Raw genomic sequence first — 14,504 nt, 5'->3', positions numbered from 1 at the left:
GTTCCTATAGAAGTTTTTAAAAAACCAGCTGAGAAACATGCTTCTTGCTGACATGCTCTTCTGCTCGGTGAAGTTTGACAGATACAGCCTCAAGCTCTAGCAGAGGATTCCCTCCCAGATACAGCCAAAGTGTGCAATGCACTTACTTTAACAATAATGTACGCTTCTATTTCCTTTCAGCAAATAAACCCTTTGCATTACATTTATCTGCCCTGGCCGTGTCTGTTACCATCCAGGAAGGTTTATCAAGGAACAAACAGGACGCACACACAGCGCCTGGTCCTGCAGCACCCATCCCCACAAACTCTCCTCAGTGAGCTCAAGACATCGATACCATCATCCCTGCGGATAGCGACCCTTCAGCCCTTCATCAGCCTGAATTCCAGAACCCTTCCTCCTGCCCAGCCCCTGCGGCTCCGGAGAAAATCCAGGCACTGCCACCCTCCCAGCCCTCCACACGGACTCTGAGCACCGCACCAGGCTCCGCAGTGGTTTCAGGGACTTTCTCCTCTCCCTGCTGCGGCTCCGGCTCCCTTCGAAAGCAAGCGGCTCCGCGTGTGCCTTTGCAATCTGAGAATGTGAGCCAGTCGGCAGGACAGCGGGGTAAATATAAATCTGGCGCTTACCCACAGGCAGTCCCTCGCAGTCTGACATGGTGTGACAAGTCCTCCTCACCGGGGGCTAAGGAAAACCGCTGCAGGACCGCAAGCGCGGGTCCTTCTCTTTGCAAAGGCAAGGGGGGGAAAATACGAAACAGTTTACAGCCACCCTTCTCTTGCACTCCACATCTACCCACCCAGAGAGCTGTAGCAACAGTCCCGTCCCTGCCTTCTCATTATGGGATGTAAAGATAAGAATGTGCTTTTGTGCCAAAAGAGTGTGCTATTGGTGGATAAATTTGTTGTCATCCCTCCCCTTCGCAGAGTTTCCTCTTTAATGTCACAGAGGCACATTACCCTGTCGGAAAGGCCATCGAATATTTATGAAACGGCTTTTAAGGGCTAAGCCGCGAATCCGCGCGGGAGAACAGAGCTAATTGCCGTGCGCTGGGGCTGGGAGCCACCCGCAGGGCGCTCCTGCTTCCCGGGGGGCTGCGGGGGGAGCCCTGGGCTGGGGGAGAGGCTCTGACAGCTTGCTCTGTACCTTCTCCTTCTGCAGGGTCCGGGCACAAACGCTGCTGGAAAAGGGGGCAGAAGCCAGGGTGTATCTCTTTAAGGAGGAAGGGGAAAAAAAGGTCTTTGTTTATATTGTAATATCTGAGAAATTGTTTTGTGACACTGTTACTAAAGGCTGTTTGGTAGTTTATAATAATATCGTCAGTGCAGATTTCTCTGTAACTTCATGGCTTTTCTTGCTTAAAACATGCCACTTTAATGCCAGTTTAGTGGCTGCTTCTACAACTTATTTTTTTAATCTTTGAAAATGTTTATGTGGTATTTGTTGGCTATGAGGTTCCCAGAGTCGCGCAGTCAGTGGAGAGTCCCCCTGCGCACTGCTGTGCTCATTAGGCACCTTAATGAAGTGCGAGAAAAGGCTCTGGCAGCGTTAGAGCCAGGCTGGGCTTGGCAGAGACGCGTGCGGGACCTGGTGGGAGCCTCAGCACCGGGGAGGTGCTGATTTGCTGCCACTTTTTGTCCTGAGAACAGACAGGAGCAGCCTGGGCTTTGCCTGACTCAGACCTTCAGTGTCTGAGCTCCTCAAAAATATCGGGATTTCACCCCCAGAGCCGGAGGGAGGGCTGGGAGGAGGCGAGGGGGGACCCACGGGGGGCAGTCTCTGGGAAGCACTTGCAGACCATGTGGCCAGAGACAGCCCCTGGGGGAAATGAGCCATGGGGAATACCTTTCTTCAAAATGCCTTGAAGAAAAAAAAAAGCCATAAATGACATGAAGTATCCTAGGAGCTCAGGGTGCCCAGCACCTCTGAAAAGTGTGGGCTGTTTTTACTCAGATGCTTCAGTCTAAGCACCCAAAGGCTGGCCCTGCTGGCTCTGCCTGAGCTCTCTCTGAAGAGAAGCCTTTTTATACTCTGCTGGTTACTCAGCAGCACAGCTAGCCATGGATTCAATTCAGGATGTCAGGCCTCTGACTAAGAAGCAAAAATAGCTGCAAAAGTAGATTGTGACATGTTCCCAAAACCATTCCTCGGGTTGCCTACACAGGGCTGGGCAAGCTGAGCCAGAAGTGTCTGGCCAGCACGAGGATCTGTTGGCACAGTTCTGTCAGGGCAGCCCTTGTCAGTGCCTGCTTCTCAACCTGCTCATGCAGCACACATGGAAATATTCACTGGTGTGAGGCTCACCTCGAGGGCAGCTCTGAGGAGAAGCAGAGCCTCAGGCTGTGCTCTCTGCCAAAGAGCTGTGCAAGGAGGAGAGGTGCAGGGCATCATGCCTCAGCTCTCCATCGTGCTGCCACCCACAGACCCAGGGAGTGGCCACTAGCTGTTCTGGCAGTCAGGGAGGTGTCTGGTCTTGGTCTCAGGATGCATCTGGGAAAAGAAGAAGGCCTAAACCAGACTGGGGGACTTTTCTTGCAGTGTCATCTGCCTGCACAGACATATTGCTCCAATGTGTGAGAATCAAAGCTTTCTCAGCTGGACCCTGTGGAAATGCAAGCTCCCAGCTCTGCAAGCATTTACGTGCCAAGCCCCACTGAAGTTCCTGGAACTGCTCACAGTTATAAACACATGCATGAGTATTTGCAGGATTAAGGGCTCACCAGTCCTCCTTGTATTCAGAGCAAACAGCTGCAGCTGGTTTTGAAGTTACCTCTCACAGCTGTGTGCTGGTGCTCCTCCACTGAAGGTTAGAGCCCTCTAGCAGAGCTGGAGCAGTGCCTGCAGGGAAGGCACGCCAAATCCCAGGCTGGTGGCTCAGCTCTGCCTCATCCTCCAGAGGAATTTAAGAAGCCTCTGCCTCAGTAACCCCCACTGCATTGTCCATGACCATGTCTGCTGCAGGTGGTCAGCATCCTCTGGGAGAGGGGCAGAGAAGACTGAGAGGGAAGGACAAATGCATCTTAAACAATTACAGCAAAGTTGGCAAGAGCTCATCTGCCAGAGCCCTCACTAGGATTTGGCCTTGGGAGAGCTCTTCCATGAAACACTAAAGCAGGTCAAAAGTTGAACAGATCAGACCTAATTCTTACAACAATACTCACAAACAAACATCTTCTTTTGATGTGGATACTTCAATCAAAAAATTACCTTTGATCCCTGGATGTTGTAGTTATAATGCTGGGTTTTGATAAATTATAAGACTTTTTTATTATTATTTGGTTAAAACAGAGTATTTCTTTTAGCTTTCCCCATTTCTCAGCCTGAAAAGAGAAGAGCCATGTTTGCTCCTGGAAAAAGGCCAAAAAAGGCCTGGAAAATTAGGGCTGACAGAGAAAGTTTTGGACATTTGAGAACAAGCCTGGTGTCTGTCAGGGTGGAAAAGGCAAAAAGGGGGAGAGGTAAAGCACATATTATTTCAGCAGGTATTACACTAATGGGAGAAATGGGCTAAATATTTGCCAATAACTGCTCTCACTTGGGCTTTCCAAGGAACCTGAAGGATGCTTTTCCCCCAACATGCAGAGGGAACCATTTCTAAATCTCTCTGCTTCGTTCTACTCCCTGACAGACAGCTGTCTGCATAAATCCATGACAAGTACCATGAGTGGGGTAGTAAATGCAACATATGGAAGGAAGTCACTGGAGTATTTCCTAAGAAAGATTTTCCTGGACCATTTAGTCTCCTATGGAAGACAGTTGCATTTTCCTGCTGCATCTTGAAATACTGAAGCAGGTGCTATGATGTCCTCCCCTCCCTGGAGATTTCCAGGAAGAATTATCTGCCCAGGAATGTGGTGGATGTCCCATCCCTGGACATGTTCAAGGCCAGTCCTGACGGTGCCAAGGGCTTTTGAGATACAAAAGGCCTGGAGCTGAGCTGATATGCCTGAGGAAAGAGGGCATATTTGGGGAAACCTGGGTGCAGGGCACCTACCATGGCACAAATGCACAGCTGCCTCAGAGCCCAAATACTGTCACCTACACAAGTAAGACATGTAGTGGGACTTTGTTTCTCATCTACATGTTTACACATCCCATCTGATCTGTGCCTGATCTAAGTGCTTAAATATCATGGAAAATCTGGGCTTTAAGATTTTCAATCCCATGGGGAGGTCATAATTTCCCCCACGACCTGACTGACCCAGCAATCTGGCTGTGAAAGGAGCCTGATCCACCTGAAAGCTCCCAGCTGAACCAGAGCTTTTGCTCCTGCTGACTTGCCTCTTGCTCAGCCGTGGATGGGGCCAGCCTCACGCCAGCCTCTGAGGACAGGCAGGGAGCTGTGCTAGCCGGGTGGGATCTCAGCCCTGCCTGCTGCCATCCCTGCGGGAAGGGCTTGGCCGAGCTCAGCCCTGCTGCAGGGGCACGGCTGAGTCGTTCTGCTTCCCTCTGCCTTTCTCTCTCCTGACAGAGGGAAACCATGAGAAGTGAGAATTCTTTAGCTAACCGAGTCAGATCTGATTATTAAATCTGCAATTTTCTGTGAGATTGAAGCAAGCTCCTTGCTGCCCGCTTGGGCAGGCGTTTCTATCTGCCATCAGCGTGATTTGCACGCCGTTTAAAGAGAGAATGCCTGAAATGCGCTTCTCCCTTCTAATTTATGCAAATTCCCTTGGGCTTTTCCTGCCTGTGGAGAGATTCCTGACTGCTGTGTTCGGAGGATTCACAGCGCGGGGAGGGGGAGGACGAGGCTAGAAGAGAAATGCAGGCTGATAAATGCAGGCACCAGGATGTGGGTGACCTTCTCTGAGAGCCCTGAAGAGCCCAGAGTGTCAGGAATTCGGTAGCTGAGACACGTTTTTCCCCCTTGAAAAGCCCTGCAGTGGTGGGGATAGAATGTGCCTTCTGCCCTCTGATATAAGGGGTAAAATCAACCCCAGCTTTTGGACTGCACCCAGTTAAAGGGCAGAGGAGCAAGAGGGGAGCCCCCTCTGTCAGCCCCACCTCTCCCGAGTCACTGCCAGGGCCTCGGTGAGGTCCTGGATGTGCCTGTGGGACCAGTGGGCCAAAGCCAGGACCGGGGGATGCTGCGCCATGAGCACATGAGGAAGAGGAGGGAGCTGCTGCTCAGATGGGCTGGAACCTCTGTACAGCAACCAGCAGAAGGAAAAGCAACCAGGTTCAGTGAGCAGCAGAGCACCCAGGAAGTCCCACTTAATGGAATTTTATTTCATTATTGTTTTCTGACACATTCTCTTTGCATTTCAGCTTGATGGATGGGGAGGGTAATAATGCAACTCCAAGAGGAGCTGATGCTCTGACAGGATCTCATGTGGATTCATCCAGAGAAGGAAGAGTGAGTAAAAATAGGCAAGCTGACAGCTAAAACAGCCCTCTAGGAAGCAACAAATACAGGAGTAATAGCAGCCCCCCAAAATAACTAGGCATGTCATAATTTTGCATTTATCTCTATTTTTTAATGTTATTAGCAAGATTTTCACTAGTAAAAACTGAATCTGAGCTTTGTATTCAAGAAAGGAAATGTCTCCATCATCTCCTCTGATGTCACCCCAGAGAGAAGATTAGAAGATTAACTATGTCAGGTGACACAAATCCAGCAGCCAGGGAAAATAATTTTGCACATTCAAAAAGAAAATGGGGAAGAAATTCCTGCTGTCTCCAAGAAACGTGAACCTTACCAGTGATAATTGCTGGCTCACAGAGAAAATACTTTATGGAAATGTGCAAATATACAATAAATAAAACAAGAAGATCAAAGATTCAGAAGAGGATTTATCTTAAAGAAGAAATTAATTGATAGTCTGAATCTTGCTGGCATTTTCATCCCATCTAATTTATAAAAGGTTGCATTCTCTGGGGGGGAGTTATAGAAAGGCCACTGCAATGATGTGAAGAAACAAAAAAACCTACATTTGAAAGACAAAAGTGGCTTCTGAGCTGCCACAGTTCTTCTAACAGTGTCCTCTGACACACTGAGCCAAAATGAGCCTGCTATGGCACTCGAGTGAGGTGCATTTGCACAAGGTTGGAGAAAAGGTGAGCATGACAGCATGAGGCCAGCTTTTGGCATCTGCTGACCAACATGAGTGACTCTCTGCTGGGCAGCTCTGCAGGAGTCACCCAGAACAGGAGACATGGCCCAAAGCTCTTTTCCCATCAATTCATGGTCGATTTTCATGCTGTAATTACAGTTATTGGCAGTTCCCTCTGCAGAGGTCTCAGGTGCTGCTGAATTGTCTCCCAGTGAACATGAAAAGCCAAGAGAGAATATATGATTCAGTCTGATTTTGCTGCTTTTGGTTTTAGGGGCATTATTGCTGCTTATTTTACTGGGTTTGAGTCTTGCACAGATGGGTGAAGCTGCATTTGCTCTGCACAGATCTGGTAGGAAAAAGTGTCGAGCCCTGAATGTAAATATTACAGTATCATGGGGTGGGTTTGAGGAGAAGGTGAGAGTCTTGCAAACCTGATTTGGCAGCTGCAGAAATAGCACTCAGGCAAACAGATGGTCTCTGCAAGGAGGGAAGTCTTTAAAATATTCACAGATTAATGAGCTCTGCCAGGATTTTAGTGGTTCCCACCAAAATTCCTATAAATCTGTCAAACTGGGCAGGGAGGAGGTGGGGACAAGAGGAATCAATAACTTCCCCAGACAGCTTGTATATCCAAGGTTAGCTGACAGAGGCTTCAGAGCTGGAAAACCTCGAGAGCAATCACAGAGGCAGAGTGTGATCCTTTAGGGTGGCAAAAGCCACAGTGCTCATCATGTACTATCAGTGCTCTGGGGACTAATTGCAGCTGTCTGGGATCAAGGATATCAGTGTGGTGATAAAGGAAGGTGAGGTGTCAGCCACACTGAGTTATTGGCCCATCCTAGGAACTCTGAAATTTGTTTTGAAGCAGTGAAAGCATACTCTGTCCACTGCAGGTCAGAGAGAGATCACACCTCCACCTACCTGTGATAGAAGCAGCCCCAGAGAGCATGTAACCAAGGCAGAATATTTACAACAGCCAAACACAGCCCTGCCTTCAGACAAATTACATCTCATTTCCATTCTCATCCCCAAGACTTTCTCCCTGCTCTATGCTATGTCAAGCATAGAAAGATGTTTTCACCAAACTGAAAATAAGATGCTAAAATAGTCACTGGCCAAGGTTAGTCACAACAGGTAACCAAGAGATCAGGCTTTCATCCCAAATTTGGAACAGGAGCAAACCGTGCCTTTGGGAATGACCAGCAAGAGAAACAGAGCACCAGAGAGATCTGGTCTGATAATGGTCCAGCTGATCATCTCTCCAGCTGATTTTCTCTAGCAAAGCAGCTGCTGTCCCCAGAACACTGAGTGAAGGTCTGCCATGCCAGGAGACAGAACTGATTAAGAAACTGATAATGGAATCAGAGGTGAACAGCAGGGAAAATGATTCATCAGAGTGTCTGTGAAGTTTGTAACACGGTGCCCTTCACAACCCACGTTCATTTGCTTTTCTGCAAACATTTGTCCCCAGTGTTTGACAGCAGGACTGATCTGGGAGGAGTTTCCATCCTCACTCACTTGGAGCCGCCTGGGTCTATAATAAACACAGGCACAATGAACGGAAGTGGTGACCTTGTTGGCCATTTCTGCAAGGAGGACAAGACTCCTTGGGAATTGTGAATTAAGCAGATTATCACCACTTAGGTAACCTCTCTCAGTCACGTTGTGGGTGAGGCATGTTGCTGGGGTTAAAAGGAAAGCTTGCTTGGGACTGCTTAAGTAGCACACAAGTAGTTTTTTCAAACAGTTTTTATTGAAAACATGATAGATTTGGTTTAGGTTTTCTGGTATTGATGTTTTTCACTACAGGCATCTCTAGCTGTCTCATGAAGAAATTCAAGACTGCCTTGGTGTGGTCAGACTTGGGTTTGGGGGTAGCAAGCCTGGGCTAAGATGCAGAGCAGGGACTGCCTTGGAGCTGAGCTCAGGCTCCTGACAGGAATCAGAATCCCCCCTGCCAGCAGGGAGATGAGGAAATGCTGGAAGGGGTTAAGTGACTTCCTTGGGGTCATCCTGTGAGTCTGTGGCATGGTGGTAGGTGAGCCTGGCCCCTGTTCCACAGGAGGCAAAGGAAAGAATTCACTAAATCAGTCAGTTGGAAGTGCTCCTGCAGACATGGACGTCTGATTTGCTTATTGTTATAAAAAAATTAAATATAAAAAATATCTGTTTCCATTCAATGCTCATGAAAGGTGTAACAACCTTTCTTCTTCTTTTCCAAGTGTGAATGTATGGCAAAACATTTTTGTGGGCTGGGCTGATCTGGCACTTCTCTCTTGGGATTTTGGACAAGTACAGCTGCTGCAGGACTGCTGGAAATGAGGCTTCAAGTGTGTGACATCCTCTCACTTAGCCAAAACCTCTGCCTCAGTGTACTAAAGGCTGCAGCTGGTCCAGGAGTGCCCTTTGGACACTTTCCAGCCTGGCAGCAGCTGCTGCATCCCCACAGAGCTGTGGCAGCTTTGTGATTTGCTTGGTGTCCACCTGGCTGCTCTCTGGTAAGCTGCAATCACTTCTGTGACTGAAATATCTTACAGCCATTCTTGAGACACGCAGCAGCCCAGCAGCAAGAGCTTCTTTCAATACCTGAACAAACATCCCAGCCTGTTCTGGGAGCTGGAGGCATGCAGGAAGTCCAGATCAAACATTTTATGCTTTGAAATTGGAGGGACAAGCTTCCTTGCAATTTCTTAATTCGATGCATGGAGCTGCTTTTTCCTTCTTCCTCTCCAATTCTGATCCAGGGAGAATGTGGGGATGGAATTTCCCCCTCTGCCTTTCCTGCACACAGGCAGTGTACCCTCCCTGGAGCAGAGAGACCCATGCCAGCATTCTCACATGCAGTTAAACAAACCCAAGGGCTCTCATCTCAGGCAGAGCCAGGGTTTTTTCTGCCTCTCCACATTCCCCAGGGCTGCCTCTTGCAGGTCTCAGTGATGCCTTGTCCATCCTGTGCCTTTACTCTCCTCCAGCACAAACCCAAGCCAACAGTTCTGCTTTGTCCCAGATCCATTCCTCATCAATCTTTTTATTAATCCACAGAAATGACAGGAATTAGAAGTAGCACGTGAATGCTTGCCTCTGAAATCCTGGTTTACAGCTAATCAACAGGGCTGGCACATGAAATCATCATTATGTGTGCAGAGCAGATCCAGATGTGCTGAAGGGCCACCCCCAGGCCATCACTGCAGAGCTAATGTGCACTACTCAGGGATCCTGGCCTTCTTCATCCCTCTGTAGTTAGTTACATTTCATTGCAATGTCACACTTAAAAGTTACTAAACCTTATTAATAGCAAGATGTTAAACTTGCATGGAACAGACCAGAGAACCCCAAAGGCTGCAGAGCTGAGAATTGGAGCCACCACTGATATTCTTTTCCTTTAATTTAGAAAGCAGCAGAAGCCCAAGAGAAATCTGTCTTGCAGCAGGGCCCACATCTAAGGAAATTCCACCAGTGGTCAAATGTCAAGTTGTTTCTCTTGCAAAGGGCAGTGTGGCAATTGTATTTCCATTTGCAGAGAAGTTTTTTCCTTTGAGCTGAGTTTTTCAGAGGGGGAAGGGAAGGAGAGAAAGCAAAGTGAGCTTTTCCTTTCAGCACACATGCATTCAGAAATCTGGCTGCTCATTTTTAAAAGGTCATGGCTCCCTTCCTCACTTCTCCCTGTGGCCCAGCCAGGCCAGCCACACCTTTGCCAGATAAAAGTTAAGCCCTTGGAAAGGCTCACAGTGCTTGGCACTGAAATAACCAAGACTCCCATCCACCTATCTAGAGGCAGGGGTTGTCCCTGTGCTTTCTTAAAATTTAAATATTTTTTTCCATTGCTGTTTCCTCAAAAACAAGATTTGCACAGTGCCTTTGGCAATAAATCCTCACCCCATGTCCCTAGTTCCAAGTAAAAATGAGGTTCACTGGACATGAAAGTTCCTACAGCTTCCAGAAAGCATCTGGGACTCTTTAAAGAGGGGAAATTGGAGTAGTTGAGGAGCACACTTGTCCACACTGTGAAGAGGCAGGTGGCAGTGTGACCCACAGTCACTGAGTGTGGCCAGGGTGGCTGTGCAACACACACAGAGCCCGGAGCTGCCCTGCAGTGCCACCTCTGTCCCTGCCAGCAGCACAGGCAGCGTTACACAAGAGGACACAAGAGGAAGGTGGGGATCCAAAATGGGAGGCTGCAGTGTCAGGCAGTACTGCAGTGGAGGCTGCTGGAGGGGCCATGGGGACTGCTGTGATGTGCTGGGGATGTCAGAGAGCCAGGGGTGTAAAATAGGAGTCATTGCAGCTGAAAAAGATAGGGAGAGCAAGCCAATGTTCCCCAGCACTGCAGGGGTTCAGGGGCTGCTCCTGGCAGCCAGGCTGCCCAGGGCCCACTGCCCACAGGTGCCCTGACCCCCAGGCAGTGCTTCACCCCAGCCCTGCAGGGCTCAGCCCTCTCAGGAGGAAGCTGAAAACACATCTCTTGTTTCTCGAGGCCACCTTTATCATCCTCACCTTCCTGCCTCCACTGTCCCCCTCCTGCCCTGCTCAGAGGAGGGAGGCACAGCTTCCCCAGCTGTGGATCCTCCTCCCTGGCCATCTCACTGCTTTGCCAGGTCCTCCCCAATCCCAGAGGAGAGCGCCGAGCTGTCCCTGCTCTCCTTTCCATTTTCCCTGCTGGCTGCTATTTATTGCTCAGGGTGCTGGGGAGGAATGCAGCCTGTCCCAGGGAAGGGCTGCTGCTGCCAGGACTCAGCAGGCTAAGTTTAGTTCCTGCCTCTGCCAGGGATGCCTCTCCAACACTAACCAAAGATTAGATTTCTCCCTGCCTCAGTTTCCCTCAGTAGACAGCAAAGTTCCCTCTTGTAACCTGCCTTGGGTTGGGAGCTTATACAATTCTACAGCTTGTTCACACTGCTCCTGTCTCTGGAGCCCCTGCCCTGGCTGAGATCTTGGGGTGCTTCTATAGCCAGTACAGTCATGGTCTATTCTCATCAAAGATCTTGTTACACTTGTGATATAAAACACAAAAATATTAACCAGAGCCCAATTATAGCTCTTCACAATATGATTATTAAATTTTCTATGCAGTTCCATTTAATTAGTTTTAATTCTCTAACAAATAAAATTACTTTGGGATTACTCTCATACTTCTGAATATTGATGTAAGCCCTTCCCATAGGCTTCCCAGGAAGAAGTCAGTCTTTGGAGGTGTAACCAGCACTACTTTTTCATTGCAGGAATGAAATGAGAAGAGTCTACGAGCAACAAGAAAAGAAAACCCTCTGTGTGTGATGAGAAGGCTTGGCTTGATGCTGTCTCTTTAAAAATTTGCTCAAATCATACATTAAAAGGCAAACCTCTTCTATCACATACATATTTCATCTGCACCTTGGAACTGTAATTAATGGCACAGGAGGCTTCATTTGACAAGCTGTCCTCAGGGCAGACTTTTTACTTCTATCTACATCAACAGTGCTCTCTGCTACTGTTTCCCGTGGCAGAACTGCTCAGCCTCACCCTGCTCCATAGCAGGGAGGAGAGCAGATGTGAGGCTAATCCACATTTCTCTCTCCATTGATGGATACTTCCCTCAGATACAACAGGACTAAAGAGAATAATTTTTCAAAGATGGAAGAAGACATGTGAGGAGACACACAGCAGGAGGTGAAGAGACAACTCCTGTTTGTAAAGCCTGCCTGCTGTGTGAAATGATCAATGCTAATTCAAACTGAATACGATCGAAATGGAACACCAAGGGCCAAATTAGTCCCTGGTGCAGCACCAGTAACCCAAGGGCAGATGATTTGATTTCACTGAACTTATGCCAGGAGTGAACTTGACCCCCAGCGTTACGTGGCATCCAACAGTATGGCCAAGAAACCTGAAATACATCACAGGCATCCAAACAGAGGTGTTCTGGCTGTGGCTGCTGCTCCAGCATGTGTAGAGTTCTCAGTTCTTGAGCACTGTCAACCCTGACAACTATTTCTGATGGCCATTTACCCCATGCTTTTCATAGCAGTGACGGTCATTTATGAAAAAGTTGCAGAGGTTCTCCAAAAATACAAATTAGCAGTTAGGTTAATGTACTTACCAGATATTGGACAAGCTGTATTTTTTCTAACCAAATCAATTGGGAAGAACAAAAAAGGGAACAAAGAGAGGTAACCTTTCTGTAAGATCTGCCTGGTGTAACACATGCTCAAACGATGTGTACTGAATCCATCACACAGCAAGTCAGCCTGCAGCAGGATGGAGATGCACTGACATTAACTCCAGGAAGAACTGAGGTGGTCTGAACCACAGGATCCCAAGGGCTTTCAAACACTGCTTTATGGATCTTGGGTTTTGAGCAGGAAAGAACACAGGTTTCACTTTTCCCATCATTTTTGCAGCATGTGGGAGCGGAGGCTGCTGAGCCTGGTTTCTCTGTCTGAGGGGCCCTGAGGTGCTGCAGTGCTGCCCAGCAGCTCTCTGCAGGGACATGTGCCATCATGGCAGGGACCATTTCCAGGCTCTGCCCAGCCTGTTTGCACAGACTCTTCTCTGCCTGTCCAGGGCCTGGGCAGCCACCCAGCAGCTGGGCAAGGAAGAGCTGAGCTCAGTGGGACATCTGCCACCAGCTCTCAGGGTACTGGGCCAATCCCCAGTAGTGGGTAATACAGCCTGGTTAGAGACCAGGCACATTCTCCTGAGAATTTTAATGCCCAAAAGTAGAATTCCATGTTTGGTGTTCTGTCTCTAGAGTTTACCCTGCTGATCATCTGCATTTGCATTGTATTGAGCTTTTTCATCTGGAATCTGGCAGTAGCTAGCACTGCTATCTCTTCTTACCAGTGATTCAGAGACATACATACATTGCCAGGTTGGATGGGGCCCTGAGCAATCTGGCCTAGTGAAAAGTGTCCTTGCAGGACAGTTGGAACTAGCTGATTTTTATGGTCTCTTCCCACTCTAATCATTCTATGATTCTATAAAATCTCAGACTTGGGATGGCTCTGCAAGCTCAAACTATTGGATGAGATTTTATGTAACCATAGCAAAAGCTTGGCTTTTTATCTGGCTCTCTTTCTGGATTGCATCTGGGTTTAATTTGTTTTTTGGATCCTCCAAAGGATTTATTATTTTGGTTGACTTATCCACACCTTGTTATCCACTACCTACATGTCTCTTACTATATAATTTAATACAGCAAAACACTGCTTCAAGCTCATATCTGTAGCCCTAGGAATAGTTCTTTTGAGTGGCATCATTGATCTTTTCACAACTAAATGTTGCAAGATATAAAACACACAAGAATAAAGGAAATTATCAAACTTGGAAATTTTGGGACTCATACAGATACCTGATGTTTCTAACATGACTCTGAAAGCACAGGCACTAACACAACTCCATGGTGAGGTGACACAGGCTATTAAGTCAGTGACAAAGGACACATAACAGAGACAGAAACATTAATATTGGACGTGGGGAGCTCAGAGAACAGAGCAGCAAGTCAACAGAAACACATGATTTCAAAATAGAAAAGGCCTTTTGGACCTGGTATCCAACAAGGTGTCACTCTGTTAACCTGTAACCACCTTGTGCTGTGGAGAAATAAAGATGCAGGGAAATAAGGAACTGGAGGCAGTGACAGGCTGTAAGAGCTTCAGTAAGAGTTCAAAGTCTCACACTTCTATAGCTCAGTGGATGCTGGCCTGGTCACCCTGGGGATGCTGGACTCACAGCTGGAGAGGCAAGGAGGTCCCTAGCATGGTGCACTGAGGGAGAGGCCCCTAGGACTGGGGTAGAGCCTTGAGAGAGCCCTGTCACTGCCATTGCCCTCTCGGGCCTGACACTGCTGAGTGATTTAGGCACCGTGCCTGCTTCTGAGGAGACCCGAGGTGCTCATACCCTGAAGCAAGCTGCACTCTGCAGGTCTGGAGGGAGCTGGAAAGGACATCCTGCCTAGCCAGCTCCTTTGCCTTGAGCGGCCCTTAGAGGGTGAGGTTTGCAACCATGCACGAGGATTTGAGAATCTCTGTGAGTGCAGTGCCACCTGTAGAGCCATCAGTGCTTGTGAGGATGATGGGGGAGAGGGAAGGCTGGGACCCACCTGCCTGGTGGTAGCATGGCCTGTGTGACCTCCTGGAGAATGTTCACCATTCAGCCCAACAGGGCTGCAGCTGGAATGGCAGGACAGCAGCTGGATCTGCTCCTCTGGTGGGTGCCAGTGATGGAGGTTGTGGGTCTGGTGACAGGGCTCAGCTCTCTCCACGTGGACAGGGGGTTTCTCTCCCCACTCATCCTCTCCTTGCTGCATTCACCTCACCCATGTCACCCACCACCATACACCACACACTCCTGCACAGTCCCTCTGTCACCTGCTGGAAAAGAACAGCAACGCCAGTGTAATTAAAGATAACGAGCTGCTGATTAGTAGTGGGAAACACAACTGAAAACATTTCATTTCAATTGCCTTTCTTGTTG

At 48.4% G+C, this 14,504-nt stretch overlaps 1 protein-coding gene and 1 long non-coding RNA gene across 2 annotated transcripts in view; one reads left to right on the top strand and one right to left on the bottom strand.

Moving 5' to 3' along the window:
- The window catches only part of EML1 (EMAP like 1), a 121,915-nt gene extending 121,088 nt beyond the window's left edge, over window positions 1-827 (bottom strand). The window contains exon 1 of the mRNA XM_059850308.1: window positions 627-827. Coding sequence (XP_059706291.1) covers window positions 627-654 — 28 coding nt within the window. The 5' untranslated portion in view covers window positions 655-827. The remainder of the gene's footprint in view (window positions 1-626) is intronic.
- Window positions 291-13,248, top strand: LOC132329336 (uncharacterized). The gene is made up of 2 exons (XR_009487030.1): window positions 291-603; window positions 11,273-13,248. It is a non-coding gene; the product is annotated as an uncharacterized LOC132329336 (long non-coding RNA).
- The last annotated feature ends 1,256 nt before the right edge of the window (window positions 13,249-14,504 follow it).

Source organism: Haemorhous mexicanus, chromosome 6, assembly GCF_027477595.1.
Source record: "Haemorhous mexicanus isolate bHaeMex1 chromosome 6, bHaeMex1.pri, whole genome shotgun sequence".
NCBI classification, from domain to species: domain Eukaryota; kingdom Metazoa; phylum Chordata; class Aves; order Passeriformes; family Fringillidae; genus Haemorhous; species Haemorhous mexicanus.
This window is presented reverse-complemented; position numbering and strand designations above follow the sequence as displayed.